Below are 22,851 nucleotides of genomic sequence, written 5' to 3'. Positions count from 1 at the left end.
ACTTCATATAACTTTTGGGAAACTCTGCCCTACACTCCTAAGAAAATAAGAAAGAAAAAGACAATTACTGGTACAGTATTATGAGAAATGTTTTAACTTCAAGGATCCCTGAAAATATCTTCCCTCTGCTTTGAGAGTTGCTTTTTTATGTGTTACTGTTTGACTTTCTGCATCTGTGTTTATAGATTTATTTCTGTCTGTGTCTGGTCTCAAAGGAAGAGGTATTCATTTTTCTGTTCAGAGCTTTTCACCCTCTCAGCCCTCTCTTGATCACATCACTTCAGTTTTCTTCCAGGACTGGGATTTTGCTCTATTGCTTATTCACTGACCTGTATTTTCAACCTCTTTCTTTTCTGTTAACACCTTGCTCTCCCTTTCTCAGGTTTTTTTTGTTTTTTGTTTTTTGGGTTTTTTTTGGCAGATTTTTTAATTCATTCTTTAATTGTATTTCCTAAAATTCTGTTTTACCTTCTTAAAACTATATAAACTTTGCCTTGACAGTCTCAACTCTGAGCATCAATACCATATATATGTATGTATGTGTGTGTGTGTGTGTGTTTATTCTTCACATCTTTATCTCTAGAACTGACCTCTCTCTTGAGTCCATATTCAGAAGCCTGTTGGACGTATCACCTGAATTTGTGAATTCATTATTTTTCATTACAGATAAGCTCTTATCTTGATTAGTGGCATCAACTTGTACCCAATCACTTAAGACAAAAACCAGTGCTTTGTCTTTTATTTCCTTTTTTCTATTCCACACATTTAATTATCAAGTGCTTTTCTAGTTTATTTCTTCCTGTTTGTTCCTGCTCTTTTTTCCTTAGTTAAGCCCTCATCCTCTCTTGAATATTAATGCTTGAATTTTTGCATGTGTGTCTACAGTCTCCCTGTCCCCCATGTGCCACAGTATTAACTGGAAATCTGATCATGTCATTTCCCTGCTTAAAACATTTTCTTGCTTACAGAATAAAGTGTAAATTTCTGATATGCCTGTAAGACCTATGGATCTTGTTAATGCATTCTACCTGAACACGTTAAACATCAATATAATTTAGAAAATAAAAGCTGATTTTTAATGTCTTAATATTCATAGAGTAAGTGTGAGGATGATGAATAATGTAACAGCTGGCATTTGTTGAAATATATATTTTTTTAATGTCTAGGACCTTTAAAATCTTTTGCTAAATTACTTGTATTTCTTACCGTGCCATTCAGGTTTCACCACCTAAACCTGTACTGTCCAATATTGTAGCTATATATGACTGTTGAACACTTCAGATGTGGCTACCCCAAATTAAGATGTGTTGTGAATAAAATATACATGGAAGTTTGAAGACTTATTGCACAAAAGAATGTAAAATATATCAATAATTTCTATATTGATTATATGTTGAAATAATGACACCTAGAATGTATTGGGCTAAATAAAATACAATATTAAAATTAATTTATTCTGTTTTGCTTCACTTTTTTTTTAACAAAAGTTTCTTAAGTGTACAACAGGCTTCAAGTCAGCACTTCATTCTAGCTACAGGTGGCAACAGGTGTTATGGAAAGGAATCCAGATGTTTAAGCAGGAATGGAATTAAGGATCGCCATTGCCTCAGGCACAAGGAACAGCTTTTTGCCAGACTTCTTAATTCCACCTGTGGCCAGGGAACTCTTTACCACAGCTTTTGTTTGTAGCTCCTTTTTTCTACTCTTCTTTCTGTCTCTGAATGCCTTATCTTCCTTGTCCATCTGCTTGGCTGCCTTCTTAGACTGCTTCAGGGGTTTCTTCTTGCTACCTTCACAGCCAGACATGGCACCTGCCACCTCTATCTCAGACCCTGCCCTTTTAAAAATGTGGCTACCAATAAATAAATTCTGTGATTCTAGAAAATTAAAATCGGGCTTTTTTGTTGTTGTTAATTTTGTTTTACTATTGTAGGTGTTAGAACTGATATGCACTCGTGAGTCAGGAGCAGTCTTCGAGGCTGGTGGTTTGAATTGTGTGCTTACCTTCATTCGTGACAGTGGGCACCTGGTTCATAAAGATACCTTGCACTCTGCCATGGCTGTGGTATCAAGACTCTGTGGCAAAATGGAACCTCAAGATTCTTCTTTGGAAATTTGTGTAGAATCTCTGTCTAGTTTATTAAAACATGAAGATCATCAGGTAAATAATCACTGTTGCATACATTGTTTTCAAAAAATGATTTTATAGTGTCCACTATTTATAACTATGATATACAGTTGACCCTTAAACAACATGAGGGTTAGGGGTGCTGACCCTCTGCATAGTTGAAAATCTGCGTATAACTTTGCATCCCTATTTGGGGTATATTCTTTACATCATTAGGTTTCAGATGGAGCTCTGCGATGTTTTGCATCACTAGCTGACCGATTTACCCGTCGTGGTGTTGACCCAGCTCCATTAGCCAAGCATGGATTAACTGAGGAGCTATTGTCTAGAATGGCTGCTGCTGGTGGTACTGTGTCAGGGCCATCATCAGCTTGCAAACCAGGTCGCAGCACCTCAGGAGCGCCTTCCACAGCTGCAGATTCCAAATTGAGTAACCAAGTGTCAACAATTGTCAGTCTCCTCTCAACACTTTGCAGAGGCTCTCCAGTAGTAACACACGTAAGACTATTTTTGAATCTCAGATTTTTAATCTTTCAGAAGAAGTATTTTTGTATAATGCAAATATATTAAACTCATTTCCCCCCATTCTCTTTCCAGGATCTTCTGAGGTCAGAGCTTCCGGATTCAATTGAAAGTGCATTGCAGGGTGATGAAAGATGTGTGCTTGATACCATGCGTTTGGTTGATCTTCTCTTGGTGCTATTATTTGAAGGACGAAAGGCTTTACCAAAGTCTAGTGCTGGATCCACGGGCAGAATCCCAGGACTCCGGAGATTGGATAGTTCTGGAGAGCGGTCACATCGGCAGCTTATAGACTGTATTCGAAGTAAAGACACTGATGCACTTATAGATGCAATTGACACAGGAGGTTGGAAATTTTTTTTTTAATATAAAGAGAAAACTGAGATAAGGAATTATATAGGCAATTTCTAGTTTCTTGTATTTTTAGCAGTTACGTCAGATAACAGAATGGCCAGCCTCTTCCATATCCTCTCCTCTCTCCATGTATATAAATTATCAGCCTGGTGCATAGTAAGACCTGAGTAAATGTTTGTTGAATAAGTAAATGACATTTACCTGTTTGATTGCCAGAAGCAGATCATACCAATTCTAAGGTTAACTACAGATTGAATTTAGGGCTGTTGTTTTCCCAAGATTAATGGAAACTGACACAGTGAATCATCATAATATATAGTAAATGTTTTTAGACTGCTTCATGAAGTGAAGTTGGTGAAAGATGCCTCTGGGTCATCCGACTTGTCTTTTGTTTTCTTTTGATTATAGATGTGGTTTAGTTCTTTTCCATATTTATGTTATGAGGCACATAGTACTCTTGAGTTTTATTACATATTTTGTAAATTTTTTTCTTATTTTATGTTTATTTTTAAGGCTTAAAGCCTTGTGAATCCTTGGGGATTTAAACATTTTAGAATACTTTTTCTTAGGAGAATTTGTTTGCTGATTATTTACTACTTCATAGTTGACCTAAATGTTTAAAATGGGCTCTCTATTTAGTGATTATTAATAACAATTTCTAAATGGTTCCCACTTTAGAAAAGTTTATTATTATTTTGTTGGCTTTCAAACATTAATTTTTTCCCTTCAAACTTTCAGCCTTTGAAGTAAATTTTATGGATGATGTGGGTCAGACTCTATTAAACTGGGCCTCTGCTTTTGGAACTCAAGAAATGGTAAGCTAATAAATAAAAGCTAATGTTTTAAATCAGAGTTAGAAATATTAGTAGGGCAACTTTATGACTCTTCATCATTTTACAGGTAGAATTTCTTTGTGAAAGAGGTGCTGATGTTAATAGGGGTCAAAGGTCGTCATCCTTACATTATGCTGCATGTTTCGGAAGACCTCAAGTAGCAAAGGTAAAATCCAGGCTTTTAAATTATTAATTTATTGTTTACATGGTTCCAAAACTAGAATGAAATAAAAACTTTTATTCTGATAAGATGTGCTTCCATGGTAACTCCATTCTCTCCATTTTCCCTTGCCTGCTATAGGTGTTTTTAATTGGTTTTTTGTTTATCTTTTCATTGTTTCTTAATATAGATACAAGCAAAAATAAATGTGTATGTTTAGACAAAATGTGATATATACACTGATCTATACTTTGCTTTTGTCATTTAACAATATACATGAAGGCCTCTTCCTATTAGTATATAGAGAGCTTTTTTACATCTGTATACTTACCCTGTGTGAATGTACTGCAAGTTTATTCAACCAGTCACCTGTTGCTGAAAACTTTTCTTTTTACTCCAATTTCTTACTCTTGGCAATGAATAACTTTACACATGTTTTTATTGTTTTTCTTTGTCAATATAGTAAATATTCTGTTTGCAGAAGAATCAGTATCCTTGACTCTTACAAAAAACTCTTGGATTCTAACAAAAAAGGCATTAGCAAAGGACTTTGGAGAATTTTTTTTTCCTATTTTATTATATTTATTCCTTTGTTTTGTTTTTTAGATTCTACATATAAGTGAAATCATACAGTATTTGTCTTTCTCTGACGTTTCATTTAGCATAATACCTTCTAGGTCCATTCATGTTGCTGCAAATGGCAAGATTTTATTCTCTTTTATGGCTGAGTAATATTTCAATGTATACATATACCACATATTCTTTATCCATTCATCTATTGATGGGCATTTAGGTTGCTTCCAAATCTTGGCTATTGTAAATAATGCTGCAGTGAACATAGGGGTGCATATATCTTTTCTAATTAGTATCTTCATTTTCTTCATTTTCTTTGGCCCAGGAGTGGAATTCCTGGGTCATATGGTAGTTCTATTTTTAATTTTTTGAGGAATCTCCATACTGTTTTCCATTGTTGCTGTAGCGTTTTTTTCACAGTTAGGAGAAAGTGAGGTCCAGAAAAGTCAAATGATGAAGATTGAACCAAATGTATGATCTAGTCTCTAGAATCTTCATATTGTGAAGTAATTTGTCATAATGCATTGCTAAGAAGACAGGGACACCCGGATTCAAATCTCAACTCATTAACAAAAAAGGCTGTGTGGCTGTGTTCAGTTTCTCAAGTTTGACTTACAGTTTTGTTTTATTTCTCATTTTATTTTTTTTTAATTGAAGTATTGTTGATCTATATAATGCGTTAGTTTCTGATGTACAGCAATGTACCGTTTTATTAGTAAAAAGTATGTATACTCCTAGCATTATTATTGTGATGATTAGAAAAAAAATACATGAAAAGCATTTATATGTATAGTATTTGGCACATTGTAGGTATTTAAATGGCAGTTGCTATTTTCATCTTTACATTGTAAGAAAATTTTTGTTAGTAACTTAGCTTTCTAACCTGAAAAAGGTGGTCTTCTCAAGCCCAAATTCTGTCAGTTTGACGTGTTTAATTTTTAGAGAGAATGATGCCTCTAAGGATGGTAAAATTTTTATTGAGCCTTTGTTTTTGACCTATGCTAGTTTACAGTTATGGGTAGCTGAGTGGGAAAGAATGAGCCAAATGAATTGTAACTAACCTTAACCTATCTTGATTATACATCAGCCCACAGTGAGCTATGGTTGCCATTACTAATAATGATAGAATAGGTAGTACACAGTAAGCATTTATTCCCACACACACCCCCATACACATTTTAACGTCTTTTCTTTTTCTCTTTTATTTTTGGTGGGAGAGGGTAATTAGATTTATTTATTTATTCATTTCATGGAGGTAGTAGGGATGGAACCCAGGACCTTGTGCATACTAGGCATGCACTCTACCACTGAGCTATATCCTCCTCCCTTAACATCTTTTAAATAGGAAAGTCTTATAATTGCTGTTGGCCAGATAGAAATGCAGCATAGTTATCATTACTTGTTCATGCAACAAAACTGTGAAATAGATTTTAGTAACTTGAATGAAAAATCTTGTCTGTTGGAGGAGCACTCTCAGAAATGTTGTGTCACTAAACTCTTTATGGCACAGATGACAGCATTGTGTGTAGATACATAAATATTGATGACTTTGAATCAAAAGTGATTAATTATGAATAGGAAAAGCATGAGATGTGTTCTCTATTCAAAAGAGCTTACAGTCTGCCAGGGAGAGAATCCAGTGTCCATTTAAAATTGGTAAATTAGTATTTAAGACCTAAATTTTGTAGTTCATTCTGGAAGAATAGATTTAACTTGGTAATTCATAGTATATAGGAAATGATGAGGATGATCACAAACTGAATACTAGTACCTCTGGTAAAATAAAGAAATTGGGAAGAGGAGTTTGAGGAAGATGACAGGTTCAGATGTGAACGTACTTAATTTGAGGTGTTAATCCATTAATTTGAAATTAATCCATAGTTTTTTCAAGATACAGATAAACTGCTTTTAAGGTGTTATGTGCAAAGGCAGAGATTTGAATTGGTACTTGCTTGATTAAGTAATTCTGTAAGTCTGCAATCTAAAGTATATGGGTGCGATCTAATGGTTACAGAGTTGGATATTGAAGAAATAAGATGTTAATTGTTTTATCCAAATTAAATGCTTTTGTTTTCTAGACTCTCTTAAGGCATGGTGCCAACCCAGATCTGAGAGATGAAGATGGGAAAACGCCATTAGATAAAGCTCGGGAAAGGGGCCATAGTGAAGTGGTAGCTATTCTTCAATCTCCAGGTGAGTGATAAAAATCTTTCCTTTTAAGCCATCTGCTATTATTTTTCAGCTTCATTTCCATAGAAGTAGATTTTTTAGACATATTAACATTATGTAAACAAACCATTCCTATAAAGTCAAATAATTATGAATGTAATAAAATATAATATAAATAAACACAGAAACCCTGACATTTGATAAGCCTTTAATGGTATACTGTTTTGAGACTATGGCTGCATGATTCTAGAATGACGAAATCAAAAGTTTGAGGAGTATGGGAATGTGATAAATAATATTTGTTTACTGTATAGATCAAGTATTTTGACCAGTAAGTTTTCACAGAATAGATGAATGCAGAGTCTCTGTGAAATATTTTTTGGAATCAAGTAGAGTATCCAGAATTATCTCCTTAAGTTGTGATTCAGCTAATTGGAGGCACTAACGTTCTTTAGTATTTTTACAAACACCTTTGGTAGATACAACATTCTAATATTTGGGCTTTTTTTTTTAATTAAAATTTTTCTTATTTTAAGTTTTATTTATTTACTTTTTTTTAATCAGTCTTTTTTTTTTGGTGGGGGAGGTAGTTAGGTTTTTATTTAATTAATTTTTTAATGGAAGTACTGGGGATTGAACCTAGGACCTCATGCATGGCCTATAAGTACATTCTCTTCCATTGAGCTATACCCTCCCTCTCCTCTAGTTTCTGTTTAATTATTGTTAATTAGGGGTAATTATAGTTGGGTACGTCTTAATATTTTTTCATTGAAAGAAAAATTTTTCAAAGAAGTATTCTATTGAACAATATGTGTCTGCAGGTGATTGGATGTGTCCAGTTAATAAAGGAGATGATAAGAAAAAGAAAGATACAAACAAAGATGAAGAAGAATGTAATGAGCCGAAAGGAGATCCAGAAATGGCACCCATATACTTGAAAAGGTTACTGCCAGTATTTGCACAAACATTTCAGCAGACTATGCTGCCTTCAATAAGGTAGTTATTCATACTATTTGTATTTACTAGCTCAGTTATGCCAATTACATAGTTTTATTTATCTCCCTTTTCCAGAAAGATCTGAGGTTTATTTCAATATTGAAAAGGTATGGTAAGAATGAAAATTAGATTAGAGAGTTAAATCTTTCCTTCTGATGATCTGCCTTAAGAGAAGGAGTTTAGAAATTCAAGAAGACTAGTCTAACACAGTTTTCATAGCTTTCTGCATATCAACCAGAGAAATTTGTGTAAGTACAGCAAACATTTATTGAGCTTTATAGAGGCCTTTTTGGTAGAGTCAGTGTAGGATGGCCATTGGAGGAGTTACCCAGAGAAGTAAAACTTGGCCCTTGTTTACTGTATCCTTGTACGCTAGTGAGGAAGATGCAAGTAATAATATAGAGTGGTAAGTGATAGATTAGACATATATTCCTTGAGAATATGGAGGATTTAACAACTAATTGGGCTGGGTAAATTGGAGATTTTATGCAGAAGTGAGATTTAAATTGGAGTTTAAAGGATACTTGGAGATTTTCTAGGCAGACAGATTTGGAAGGATCCGTGGGCAACAGTATGTACAGACATGGAGGTATGAGTCAGTTCATCTTGGTGCAGATCCTGGTGGCTCTCCATCCATAGTCTGCTGTTTCTATCCATCTGCTGCTAATACTCTGGTCCAAGATACCGTAGTCTGTAGTTGGACTACTGCAGTTGCCTTTAAACTAGTCTTTCTCCTCGCTTTCTCTCTTATCCCTCTACAATTTGCTCCTACATATTAGGCTGAAATATTTTTTTAAATAAAAATTGTCATCACTTTCTGATTTAAACCCTCTGGTAGCTGCCAGTTGGCCTTCACTAAAACCTAATGCCTTAACACTTGGGCTTGCAAGGTCTTGTATAAGTCCCGCCCAGCTCTCTAACCTCATTTAGTATTGTCTAACCCCTAGTCCACTATACTTACACTATGCTGGCACGTACATCTCCTTACCTTAGGGCTTTTGCATATATTTCCCTTATTGGAAGCTTTCTGTCCCCATGTCTTTTGAATGGTTGATTGCTTCATATTTTCAGGTCTCAGTTCAAATGCTACATCCATTGTTTGGCCACCTAATTTATATTGACCTGTAGGACATTTTTTATTACATGGATCATGATGTTTTACTGTCTTTACAGAGTTTACACTGTCTGAAATCTTTCTGTCCTTTTACTTTTTTGTTTGTTTTATTGTCTGTCTCCCCTCTAAAGCTCCTTTAGAGCTGGCCTTGTGTCCTGCTGTATTCCTACAAATATCAGGAGATAGAGAATAGGGCTTGATATTTAGTAGATCCTCAATGGATATTTACTGAATGATTGAATGAGTGTGTTTTGTTAGCAGTTTGGAAGTATTTTGGTATTAATGGAATGTGGGATATGTTTGCATAGCTTAATGAATAATGTTAAAAAAGTAGACAAGAGTGTTTTATGACCTATGAAGACCTTTGTGGTCTAGGTAATGAGTGTGGACTTTACCTCACAGTTAAAGCAGGATCATTAAAGATTTGTGAGGAAATTTGTCACAGTCAAATTTATGATTTATAAAGATCACTTTGGCATCCTGGTGAAGAAAAGGATTGGAGGACAAGAATGAAAACAGACTACTTAAGTGTTAATTGCCAGTGTGAACTCAGACAGTTGCAAAGGGACTGGATTGGTGGGAACAAATTCACCCACCAATAGGGTGGGGTTGATGACCACCAGTTGGATGTGAGTGATAAAGGAAAGGAAGGGGTGAAGAATGAATGCCAAAATTTTGGTTCAGTGGTTGAGAATTTGATTTTGGTCATTTTAAGTTCAAGAGGTCTTATAACATGTAGTTTTGTAGGGTTCAAGTGCCTTAAATACCAGTGTAATGAGTTGACATTAAAGTGAAAGCAGTTTGCTTTAAATAGGAGAAAAGTGACAGTAAAATAATTCACTGTGAACATTTAAGAGCTTAGTTTTTATTCTTCCCCAGATAGCTACAGAGGGGTAAATGTTAGTGGGGTCACTTTGTTTGTTGTTTTATAAAAGATTTAAATCATTTTTAGAAATGAGCAGGTTCAGTTTTGAGCAGGATAATCTTAAGATATATTTGGAGTTAGAATTGCTTCATGATAGGGTCATCAGAAAATTATAAAGTATGCCACCATATAACAAAGTTCCCTTAATGGATAGTTATTTTCTATCATTCTTATAAATGTTTGAAGATTGTCTAAACACAGTTTTAGTTATAGCATACTTGATGCTAGATTTTTCCAGGTAATAATTAGCTAACATTTAATTGTGGTGAGTAAGATAGCATGTCTTAGTTCAAAGCTCAGACTTTGAAGTCAGCTCAAAGTGGGTCCAGATGCCAGTTTTGCCACTTGATACACAGGTAACCATGGGCATTGTACTTAATCTCTTGATCTTAATTGGTTCATCTCTAAGATGGAGATAATTATACTTAATTCTCTTTAGATGTGAGAATAAAAATTAAATATGTGTTAAATGCTTAGCATAGTGCCTAATATTTTAGAGGTATTTGAAAAAAGATAAGCTTATTAAAAATGTTTTATTAGCTAAATTAAAACATATTTGTATGTTGAGGTAATAGTATAATGAACTCCATCATACAGCTTCAATAAGTTTTAACACACATCCCAATCTTACTTTATTTATACCACCCCAACTGTAGTTTTTTGAGGCACATCCAAGACTGAGTTTTATCCATAATTTTTCTGTATATATCCATAAAAAATAAGAGTTCTTTTGTAAAGCTCAGGGAATATAGCCAATATTTTATAACAACTTTAAATGGAGTATAAGTTTTAAAAATACTGAATCAGTATGTTGTGCACCCGAAATTAATATAATATTATAAATCAACTATATGTCAATAAAAAAATTCATAGTTTAAAAAGGGTTTTCTTTTTTAACACAGTTGCAATACCATTATCACACCTAAAATAATTAAGATAGTTCCAAAATATTGCCAAATATCAGATCAACATTCATTTTCCCCAATTTTCTCATAAATGTTTTTCTTAACAATTGGGTTCTTTTGGGGGGGATGTTAATATTTTCCCTGCTTCCTTTATTTTTGTAATATTTTGCAGGAGTATATAGCAAATATATAAATTTATCTGTAAATGATACATTTCAGTATTTTGTAAGTTAAAGAGTTATATAAATGCTATCTATCATATTGTATGATTCTTCTTAACTTTTTTAACTGAAAAGATTTTTTTTTTTGTAAAATTCTTTCTTGTAGTTCATCCATTTCTGCTTCTGAATCATTGTTTTCTTTCTTCTTTTTTCAAAAATGAAGTATAATGACTACAGCACTGTGTTAGTTCCAGGTGTGCAACATAGTGATTCGATATTTCTGTACATTACAAAATGATAACCACAATAATTCTAGTTACCATTTGTCACCGTACATAGTTTTTACACTGTTATTGACTATGTTCCCCATGCTATACATTTCATCCCTGTGATTCATTTATTTTTGTAACTGGAAGTTTGTACTCAATCTCCCTCTCCTATTTAACTCATCCCCAGACTTCCCAAGATGGTTCATTAAAAAAAGTTACTTGGCAATGTTAAAAAACAAGTTGCAGTAGTTACAATCTAAGTTTTTGCCTCTTCAATTTAAAATTTGATCAGAAGAGTAAACATCTGTACTCTGATCAGGCAGTTAAAAGAGGGTCTATATATATGGACTTAAGCTATTATCAGTCAGTATTGGCCTATGCAGTGTCTGTTCAGGAAATAAAAGGCAGATAACAGATCAGAGAAGACTTTAAAACAGAGTTGGATAACAGTTTCACTGATGCTGTATTTTGTAAAAACCTGATTATTCTCTCTAAGATATTTTTCTCCTACTTTTATTGGGATATAATTGACATAGAATATTGTGTTAGTTTTGAAGTATATAACATGATCATTTGATATATATATCTATAATATTAGACTGAGGACATCACACTGATTTTGAAGAAAGGCTACGTAAAATTTTGAAGAGGTGTGGTAAATACACATCTTTGGAGTTAGTGTCAATAACTGGACAAAAATTGAGTTCACTTCTAGCAGCAGAAGTCCTTGAGGATCTTTTTTTTTTTAAATCACAATTTAAGAGAACAGTAGACTTGGTTGGATACAGTGGGAAACTGTTCTAGGATAAGAATATTAATCTAAAGATATAAATTCTTCTAAAATTAATTTATAGATTATGCAGTTTGAAAGAAAATAACTACAGAATTTACTTTAGAACTTGACAAATCTTAAAGTTCTTCTGGAAGAATAGGTGAGATTATTAAAGAAAAATCTTAATAGCTAGTGTAAACTTTAAGTAATTAAATGTTTTTGGTAACCAGCACAATAGTTTATAATTCATTGAAGTAGACGAGCCCTCCAAATATAACCAATTATATGTAGGAATTGAATGTATTATAATGGTAAGTTATATGATATGTTACTATTATATATTAATATAATGTATTAAATGGTATTAGAGTATCTGCTTTGGGGTTTGATTTAAAAAATCAGCTTAGTCCTTAACATTGTATATTTAAACAAATTCTAGACTGGTTTAAAATAAATTAGTAAAAAAAAAAACCTTAGGAAAACAAAAAAAAATCCTTGAATGTTTATAGTACTTAACTTTAAAAGACTTTAAGACTTGACTTTTTTAAGTCTTTAAAAGGTTGTTTGTGTTACTCACATCTGTCATTTTAAATTTACTCTATGTAAAAAACGTAGTTACCCGCAGTATTACCCACAGCCTTCGAAGTGACGAATATGTTTGTTTTCCTCACAATAGTCTAGCAGACTGATATTTGTTAGCACGTATGATCAAGGGGTACTAACTTCATTATACAGAGAACACATACAGATTTTTGGTCAAAATATAACAGCCAATTTAAATAAATTAGCCAATGACATCTAGCCAAGAGGAAACATAGAAAACTAACAGGGAAAAATGTATTCCCTTACTAGTAAAAAGAAATAAAATGTTAAAGAAACTTGATGTCATTTTTACCCATTAGACATTTGAGAAAATTAATAATATTGTAGTGAATTAGCGCATCCATATCTGATGATGATTCAAGCTATTATCAGCCCTTTTGTCCCCCCAGCTTTATTGAGGTATAACTGGCATATAAAATTGTAAGATTTTTAAAGTGTGCTTCTTGGTGATTTGATACATGTATACGTTGTGAAAGGATTCCCCCCATCTAGTTTATTAACACATCCATCACCTCACGTATTTATCTTTTATGTGTGTGTGAGAGAGAACATTTAAGTTCTACTCTCTTAGCAAATTTTAGTTATACAATATGGTTTTATCAACAAAGAACAAGCTGCTTATTATGAAGGTGAGATTAGTTTGTCTGACTTTATTGAGTATCTCCTATGTTCTAAGCAAAGCAGTGGATAAATAGAAGGGAAAGTAGTCATGCCAAGTTTGTTAACAGTGGGAATATTTAGGGGTATGGGGTTACAAGGATCTACTTGTACAACCCTTGAACTCAGTAAATGTTGCTGAAGGAACAGGGGGCAAGGCAAGCTGGGGGCGTCTCTTGTGAAGACTTTAGAAATCTACTTTGTGAAGAGCTTTGTGGGGCTCAGCTCCTTTTCTACTGTTTGTTTGGTTTTGGTCTGATGGTACATATTTATTGTTCTGTGATCTGATCATAGTTTCTAAATGTAATAAATGCATATGTTGGTGTAGCCAGTCCCAAGATACTGAAAAAAAAATTTGTATGACAATGTAATTGTAATGAACATGTTTTAAATTTGACAAAGAACACAAATGCTTAATTTGAAATTTGATTTCCATATAAACTATCAGGTGTTTTAAATTGTTAATAGTTTTGTATTTAGGGATATAGATACTGTTTATTTTCTTAGTAATTGCATTACTCTTGATTTTCTAAAATTATGGCATGTTAACAGTCATGCTGGTTAAATATAAAATAGCACATTTAAGAAAATTATAAAAGTAATTTATTTTATTGAGCTTAATATATTAATAATAGAAAATAAATGAGATTACATAAACCTACTGCTAATATTGTCTTAATTTTTTGTATTCTTTTATTAAGTGCATTATTTAGCAGAGTATTTAAAACTTAGATATTTTAGTTTCATTTATATATGATTGGATTTTGTTTTATTTTAGCTTCTTACTGTGGCTTCCTAAAATTCTTTTTTTTACTTTTCAAGGAAAGCAAGTCTTGCTCTGATTCGAAAAATGATCCATTTTTGCTCTGAAGCACTCTTAAAAGAAGTTTGTGATTCTGATGTTGGTCACAATTTGCCTACAATACTAGTGGAAATCACTGCAACTGTCCTTGATCAAGAGGTCAGTTCTTCGTCTTTTTTGAAACTCCTGTAGTTTTAAGTCTCGTTAGTGATTAGTAAAATAATTTAACTTTTGTTCTACTTTTATTGAATCATTTTGCCTGTGCAGATTGTATTTTTCTACTCCAGGAAGCTAAACTTATTTTTATCATGTTTCCCTTAATTTCTTTCTGTCCCTTCCCCCTCTCCAGGACGATGATGATGGCCACTTGCTGGCTTTGCAGATCATAAGGGATTTAGTGGATAAAGGTGGTGATATTTTTTTGGATCAGCTAGCCAGACTTGGTGTGATCAGCAAAGTGTCAACGTTGGCAGGTCCTTCCTCTGATGATGAGAATGAAGAAGAATCAAAGCCTGAAAAAGTGAGTGGTCTTAATTACAGTGGTATTAGGAATAGAGTTTCTTTTGATGAAATCTAGTTCCACTTATGATGGGCTTTGACAAAATAATGACAATATGAAGTAGTTCTATAATTTTAAAAAATTTGGTCACTTCTCTTTTAAAAATATTGTTCATGATTTAAAACTTGCAGAAATGCTGCAAGTGAAGAATATCAGCACATTTCTGTCCAGAATCACTAATTACTGATATTTTACCCATTTGCTTCATTACTTACAAAAACGTATGTGTGTGTGCTATGAACACATTTATTTGAAAGATGCTGGATACAAAGAGCCTCCTTTTACACCTCGAATTTCCACCAAAAAACCAGGACATTCTCTTATATGATCCTAGTATAGTTATCAAAATCAGGAAATATAATAGTTATAGAAAACTGTATCTAATCCAGGGACTATTCAGATTTGTCACTGTCCCTAGTAGCAATTCGTGCCTCTCCGCTCCCACCCCCTCCTCCTCACCCCACCCCCAGAATCCAGTCGAGGAGGACATTTTATTTAGTTGTCATGTTTGTTCCATTTCTCAGCCTTTCTTTCATAGCTTTGGCATTTTTTGAAGAGGACAAACCACTTAATTTGGATAGTGACCCTCACATTGTATTTGTGCCATGTTTCTTCATGATTACATTCAGGTTGTGTGTTTTTAGCAAAAAGAGGCAACGTTACAGCCTTCTCAGTGTAAGTGTAAAATGTGCCTTCTTAAAGGCACATGACGTCTGTTTGCTCCTGCTGATAATGTTAACTTGGATCAGCTGGTTGTGTTTGTCTCTGCCAGCTTTCTCCATTGCAAAGTTACTCTTTTTCCTTTTGTAATTAATAAGTAATTTGTAGGGAGATAATTTGAGACAGTATAAATATGCTTTTTCTCATTAAACTTCTATCCACTCATTTCAGTATCTATTGGTAATTCTTCCCTTAGAATGCATATTAAGAATATACCTTATCTGTCTCTACCAATTGCCAGCAATGATTTAGTCCTAACACTTAGTGAATGCTTCCTAAATATTAGTGACAGAGAAGTAGTATTTTTGAGAGAATGGTAGAGTATGGATTGTAATCACAGAATTCTGAGTGAGTGACTATGTGTTTCCTAAATTACAGGGGATTTAACAAAAAGCAAAACAAAACAAGAAGTGATTATCTGGGTTCATCCCTCTAGAATTCTTTTCTTCAAGAAATAGGTAGATCAACTAAACTTCAATAAAATAAAAAAAGAAAGAGATTACAGATCCCAGCAGTCTTTTTGTATAAATTAACAAGCAAATACTAACATATGTATGAAATGTCGGAACCTAGAAGAGACAAAGCAACCTTGAAAAAAAAGTTGAAAGACATACACCAGCAGATTTCAAGTCTTATTTATAAAGGTGTAGTAATCAAGAAAGTGTGATAGTGGTGTAAAAATAATGACCCACATATATATTGTCAATTGATTTTCAAAGTGCTAAGGTAATTCAATCAGGAAAGGATGATCTGTTAAAAAAAATGATGCTTGAACAAGTAAACAGCACTTGCAAAAATATGACACCTTGGTCTTACATTTACAAAAATTAGAAAATGAATCAGACTGGAATGTGTGGTCTAAAATTGCGAGGCTTCTAAAGGAAAAAGAAGAAAATCTTAGTGACTTTAACCTTGATAAGGAGTTCTTAAATAGAGCTTTACAAGGTTGTATTATAAAAGAACAAAAAAATCAGTAAATTGTCTTCATTAAAATGAAACTTTTGCTCTTCAAAATACATTATTTAGAAAATGAAAAGATAAGCCAGAAAATTCTTTGAGATTTTATTTGTCTGAAAATATTTTTATTTGGTCTTCACTTTTAATGGACATTTTCAGTGTCTACAAGGACTCTTGGCTAATCATTTTCTAGTACTTAAAGATATATTCCATTGTCACCTTCCATGCCGAGTCTCTACTGAGATATTTGCCTTATTTTTTCATCTTAGTTCCTTTGTATATAATAGATTTTTTTCCTCTGACTATTTTTAAGACTTTAGCTATTTGACTTTGCTGTACTTAGCTGAGTTTGGTGGGTGCATGTATGTGTCCACCTCTGCTCAGGATTGTTTAATTTTCTTTGATCTGTGGGTTTATGGTTATTGTCAAATTTGGAAAATGTTTGAACTATTGGTATGAGGATTTTTCACTCTGGCTGTTTGGAATGCAAATATCTGACCATCTTGTGTGACCTCTGGGAATTGTTCAGCTTTTAATTTTCAAATTGTTCTTTGCCCAGCTTTATGGAATATCACCTATAAATGAATGGCCTAGTGCTCAGTAGAGATGTCATGGTGACCACTTTTCAGATTTCTGAATTGTTTTTTTATTTGTTTGTTTGACTTCCTAATCCTGACCTCATCCATCACATATTCCTTTTGCCTTAGTCTCCTCAAACACAGATCTTCATTTCCTCAACTCATATTGAAGGACTCTGCTCCCTGTTCTTAAGACCTTAGCCAGAAAACTGTATCTGGGCCTAAGTGGCTTACTTTATTTGTTTCTACTTTGTAGGGGATCACACAACCCTATGTTGCTTGTTGTCCAGTATTTGAAAATGGTTTTTAATATATTTTGTGTAGTTTTTTAGTTATTTACAATGGATAGTCAAGTCTGTCCTTGTTAATCTGTCATGGCCTGGAGCACAAGTACTTTAGAGAAATTTATAATCCATATTTTACAATTTTCTTTTAGTGTTATAAACTAACTACTACTTCAGGGAAAAAGCATGTAAAAGATACATATTTTAAAAAATTTTAAATATAGTAAGTCTTTATAAGTTTAAAAGTGCTTTACCCATATACACATGCATGCACAAACATGCCAAGATGAATATTCTTAATATTGAAATGTTCAACAAAATGAAAATTCTTAGGGTGCCAGGCTAGGCAAACAGTGTTTACAAATTGTTGTTTTTTTCTTTTAAACATGCTATAATTAACATTTTTATGATCATAGGAATGATTATGTTTCATTCACTTGGCTAAGGATAGGACCTTACAATTTATAATTAAAAAGCATCTCTTGTTATTCCATTGCACTGCTGATCATTGACCTAGTGTAAACATTTATTTTTTATACGTATTTTATTAGGCCCAGGTATGTGGTAAATTTATCAAGTCCTGAATAATTAGCTAATTATAGATCTAGTGCACTTGTCTTCTTTACCCTTACACCTGGAAATGTTATAACTTAGGTCATTATGTGAATTTCTTAACATTTTTAGGACTTGTAAGATTTAATTATGGGTAATTGAATCAGAATACATATTAAACTACAGGCGACTGAATATTATATTCAGAATGTTTTAATTCTAAATTTGATTCACAGTCATATTTTTTATAAATAAGAATATTTGGAATAGGAGTTATTTTCCATGTTTCATTGAATAATTTTACACATTTTAGGAAGATGAACCACAGGAAGATGCTAAAGAATTGCAGCAGGGTAAACCGTATCATTGGAGAGACTGGTCAATCATTAGAGGAAGGGACTGCTTATATATATGGAGTGATGCAGCAGCCTTGGAATTATCTAATGGCAGTAATGGATGGTTTAGATTTATCTTGGATGGAAAACTTGCCACCATGTATTCAAGTGGTAGTCCTGAGGGTGGTTCGGATAGTTCAGGTAATATTTTGTTTCTATTAAAATGTTTTACTAGTTTCTTTAATTTTGATAATTTATTTTTCTGCTCACATTTTTACTACTATTGTCATAGAAATAACAAACATGTCCTTGATGATCATATGGCCATTTATTTAATATCAAGAGAGAAATTATTGTACCATGAAAGCATTTCATGTTTTTTCATTGTATGAGACAAGGAATAGCATCATATCTACTTTTACTCTCCCCACACTTTTAGGTACAGGGCTCCTTATGTAATGATGAATTCCATGTATGTGATGCTGTCTCAAATTAAATCCTTTCCCAGAAGCCTTCTACTTAAAAAAAAAAGCAAAACCTAGAGGATCACTTTTATGCCTGAACCTGAATGTATCAGACCAGTGAGAGTATACCAAAGAATAAAACTTTAACTTAAAAAAATTCTTAATGGAGGTACTGGGGATTGAACCCAGGACCTCACTGAGTTATACACCACTCCCCCTCACCCCCAAATTAAGTTTTTTAAAATAAAATTGATATTCCATTAGGGAGTTTCATTTTTTTAATGGGATATTTGAAAAGAATGCGGTTTTAAAACAATCCTTCTTTCTTTATAGAAAGCAGAAGTGAATTCTTAGAGAAGTTACAAAGAGCTCGCGGCCAAGTAAAGCCATCTACTTCAAGTCAACCTATACTCTCAGCGCCAGGACCCACTAAACTCACTGTCGGGAATTGGTCATTAACATGTTTGAAAGAAGGAGAAATTGCTATTCATAACTCAGATGGTCAGCAAGCAACAATATTGAAAGAAGATTTACCTGGTTTTGTATTTGAATCTAATAGAGGAACCAAACATTCATTTACTGCAGAAACTTCTCTGGGTAAGTATGTAGGGATGTAAGTTTAGCAGATAAGAATAAATGAGTATGTTAAATCATAATAAAATATGTTCTGTGAAATGTCCTTTTTTTTTCTTTAAGGTTCAGAATTTGTGACTGGCTGGACTGGCAAAAGAGGCAGAAAACTAAAATCTAAGTTAGAAAAAACAAAGCAAAAGGTATATTTATGGGATTTGCTCTGTATTTTGGCTTTTATACTGGTGTGGTAAGGTTTCAGTGGTAGATTGTAGACATTTAAAGAATTGAGCGGTATAACAAGCTACCCTACTCTTACGTTTTTTAGTTTTCCTTTTTCTCTGCTCCTTATTTTATTTTCCACAGTATGTGTACATTTACTTAATAGTTTTTATACATATACTGAGCACCAGCATTAAAATAAAATGTAAATGAGACAGAGAATAAAATTTAAATTATTTGAGTTTTAATGTTACATAAACTAAATTCATGCTTTAATTATTAATGATAGTAGTATTTTTAGTCATAGAGTGGGATTAAAAAATGCATCATTATATTTTACAATCCTCCTTGTAATGAAGCAATTTGAATGCCTGGTTCTAAATTGAGATTGTTTTGATCGTATAATGGCCATCTTAGATGAAATCACTGTTTCAGAAAGATATAGGAGCAAATATATTCTTTTTTTTTTGGAGAGTGGGAGGTAATTAGTTTTATTTATTTATTTGTTCTCGGAGAAAGTCCTGGGGATTGAACCCAGGACCTCTTGCATGCTAAGCACGCGCTTTACCACTTGAGCTATCCCCCTCTGCAACCCCCAAGGAGCAAATATATTCTTAACTCCACCCTCAGAATCACAATACTAATTTTAAAAATTCTATCCAATTTTTACGTATTTTTTTAAAATGACACCATTATATATCTGTATTATATCAACTGTTACTGTATTTTTCATTTTTAAAAGAAAATAATCTCATAGATTCAGTATTTTCTGGTGACACTTTTATTTTACTTATAAAAATGATACGAAATAGTTTTTTCATACAGTATATGAAGAATGCTTCTGGCTGATTGTGATGGGGGTGGAACTTATGTTTTCATAGGTTTGGCCCTAGAAATAGTAGTAATGGTTTATTATTTGGAGCATAAATAAAATGTTCATGCTTTCATTTCGTTATTAATGTGCTAGGTCATACCAAAGATAACTTCCACATGTTAGACCTTAGAAAGAAAATAACTTACTTCCTCACTTTATTTATTTGTTTAATAAATATACATTATCTCTGTAACTCTGTATGTTATTACATGATTGCTTTGTGGTTTTTAAAAAGAGTGTGAGGTCACAGATTTCTTCCAATTCAGAATATCTTAAGGGCATTAAGGAAGAAGTATCTCAATTGAAGATAGCCATTAGCTCCTAAAAGGAATTTGAACTAAATACAGTTTTTGTTACTCATGGTAGTTATGTTCTAAAAGTTGCCATGAATACTGAATCATTGCTTTTAGAAGTACAGGTTTAAGTTACTGTGTGGCTCTGGTCACATTTTTAAAGTTTTCATTGCTCTGTGCATGCCCACAAATGACTGTGAAAAGCACTACAAGTCTGGATTTGTGGGTTACAAATTTTAGTAACTAGTTGATTTCACAATTATGAAATTCTCACATAATAAAGCTCAACTGTAATTCTCTTTAAAGCTACCTCTTAGCTGTCTCAGAAGTTTCTTGGAATAACTAATATATTGTATTAACCAACCAAATCTAGAACTAACTCACAGGGAGCTGAACTTTTACAATCCGAGAGAAAAGTAAATCAAGGAGAACATCGTCTCAGTCCTATCTTTTCATTTTCTTAAAAAAAATATGATTGTTGATTCAGTTCTTTGAAATCAGTAGAAACTCAATGATCATGTGGCTATTTCGTGTTGAAAGCAGTACATATCAAAATACACTAATTTTAGGTAAAAATAATTTTAACTCTTAGTTTTGGCCTCAGTGTTTATTCCTTAATACTGTTCATAAAGAAGTAATTTCTTCAGTGTTGTCTTATGTCCAGAACTTAGTTACTTTGTAATTCTGAAAGGCATACTAAAATAGAGTGGTAGGGAGAGAGGGTATATATAGCTCAGTGATGGAGTGCATGCTTAGTATGCATGAGGTCCTGGTTTAATCCTCAGTACCTCTATTCAAAAAATAAACAAACAGATAAATCTAGTGGGGAGGGTATAGCGCAGTAGTCAGAGCATATGCTTAGCACTCACAAAGTCATGGGTTCGATCCCCAGTACTTCCATTAAAGTAACTAAATAAATAAGCCTAATTACCTCTCCCTCCAAAAAACAGAAAAAACAAAAACAAAAACAAAAACAAAAACCCACAAGCAAAATAAATATCTTTAAAAAAAAATAAATCTAATTACCACCCCCCTGCAAAAAATAACCAAGCAAACAAAAAATAAAATGGAAAGATACTATTAATTCATTTAGGGGTAAAATTTTTTCTATTACATTAGAGTTTTGCTGGGTTAGTTTGTGATTTAGGTGAAATCATATAAATCTTAAATTTACATTCCTTAAGCATATGTTTTTAAAGAATTTACTAAATTTTGTTGGACCCAAGCCTGGACATGTATATGTTGTTCTCTCAAATAATATTTATTTAACTTAAATGAGAGGTAATTAGTGCCCAGCCTGACAGTATAGTCATTCTTTCTCAAGATGAAATATATAAATACATGAGCATCATATATACTTTGTATGAACAATACACATAGAAAAAGACATAAAACTTAAAGTATACTCCACAATGTTAAAAGCATCAGCTTAGGTTAATGGAATTATAGATGGCTTAATTAGTTTTCTTTCTTTTTCTTATCTTTTTTTTTAGCTTATTTGTATTTTCTAATTGATTCATCATAAAACAGATTAGTTACATTAAGAAAAAGAGCAGTTACTTTTTTGTTATCAGTAGTTTATGTAGACTCTTAATAGATTTTTATTAAGAGATTGTAGTAGCGTTCGTTATCTAATCTGTTTAAATTTTATTATAATGTAGTGCAAAGTTACTTTTTTATGGGTTGTTTAATTTGGTTTATATGAAATAAACTCCTATTTGGTATATGAATACAAAGTTTAAATAACCAAAAATTAAAATGTTAAGTTCCTTATTTTGATACTACTAAAATCTTCTTGAGTACTTTTTCAACCATTGGTACATTTTGATATTTATAAATAAAAATAGTAACTTTTTTGGAACTTGATAATGGCACAGATATCTTAGTTCTAAAGAATGCATGGATTTATGAAAAAGGAAGATTTGTTAAAATTATTAATTGTACTAAAAGTTCACATTTGCTATTTTTATTTTGGTAGGTACGAACTATGGCTCGAGATTTATATGACGACCACTTTAAAGCTGTTGAAAGCATGCCTCGTGGAGTAGTAGTAACACTCAGAAACATAGCAACTCAGTTAGAGTCATCTTGGGAACTTCATACAAATAGACAGGTATGTTAGCTTCTAGATTTTATGACACAGTGATCTTGGTTTAATTTTTCCCCTTTATCCTTTATATTCTGAGTATTGAGTAGGGGTCAGCAAATTGTTACCCACTGGCTAAGTTTTGTAGGTTTTGTGAGGTAAGAGGGGTTTTTACATTTTAAATGGTTGAAAACAGATCATAAGTAAGAATAATATTTCATGATACCTGAAAATTATATGATTATGTGATGTCAGTGTCTATAAGTAGCTTTATTTCTCACACCCGTGCTTATTTATTTACGTATTGTCTGTGACTTCTTTAGTGGTTACAATGGCAGAGTTAAATAGGTACAACCAAGATATGTGGCCTGTAAAGGCTAAACTGTTTACAATTGGCCCCCTTTAGTGAGTTTG

At 32.8% G+C, this 22,851-nt stretch overlaps 2 protein-coding genes across 6 annotated transcripts in view; one reads left to right on the top strand and one right to left on the bottom strand.

Annotated features, from left to right (window-relative positions):
• Positions 1-22,851, top strand: part of HECTD1 (HECT domain E3 ubiquitin protein ligase 1) — an 81,667-nt gene that overhangs the window by 25,974 nt on the left and 32,842 nt on the right. For all 5 annotated transcript variants that reach the window (XM_032481826.1, XM_032481827.1, XM_032481829.1 and 2 more), the window contains exons 4-16: positions 1,934-2,161; positions 2,345-2,626; positions 2,726-2,996; positions 3,743-3,819; positions 3,905-4,003; positions 6,649-6,763; positions 7,561-7,735; positions 13,964-14,102; positions 14,293-14,463; positions 17,907-18,129; positions 18,726-18,989; positions 19,089-19,165; positions 22,330-22,464. In XM_032481826.1, the coding sequence (XP_032337717.1) occupies positions 1,934-2,161; positions 2,345-2,626; positions 2,726-2,996; positions 3,743-3,819; positions 3,905-4,003; positions 6,649-6,763; positions 7,561-7,735; positions 13,964-14,102; positions 14,293-14,463; positions 17,907-18,129; positions 18,726-18,989; positions 19,089-19,165; positions 22,330-22,464 (2,256 nt within the window). The remainder of the gene's footprint in view (positions 1-1,933; positions 2,162-2,344; positions 2,627-2,725; positions 2,997-3,742; positions 3,820-3,904; positions 4,004-6,648; positions 6,764-7,560; positions 7,736-13,963; positions 14,103-14,292; positions 14,464-17,906; positions 18,130-18,725; positions 18,990-19,088; positions 19,166-22,329; positions 22,465-22,851) is intronic.
• On the bottom strand, positions 1,222-1,806 carry LOC116664216 (translation machinery-associated protein 7-like). Its single transcript, XM_032481847.1, has one exon. The coding sequence runs from the start codon at positions 1,804-1,806 to the stop codon at positions 1,573-1,575; it is 234 nt and encodes a 77-aa protein (XP_032337738.1). The 3' UTR covers positions 1,222-1,572.

Source organism: Camelus ferus, chromosome 6 (genome assembly GCF_009834535.1).
Source record: "Camelus ferus isolate YT-003-E chromosome 6, BCGSAC_Cfer_1.0, whole genome shotgun sequence".
Lineage (NCBI taxonomy): Eukaryota > Metazoa > Chordata > Mammalia > Artiodactyla > Camelidae > Camelus > Camelus ferus.
The sequence above is the reverse complement of the archived record's forward strand: the minus strand, read 5'-3'. Positions and strand labels throughout refer to the sequence as shown.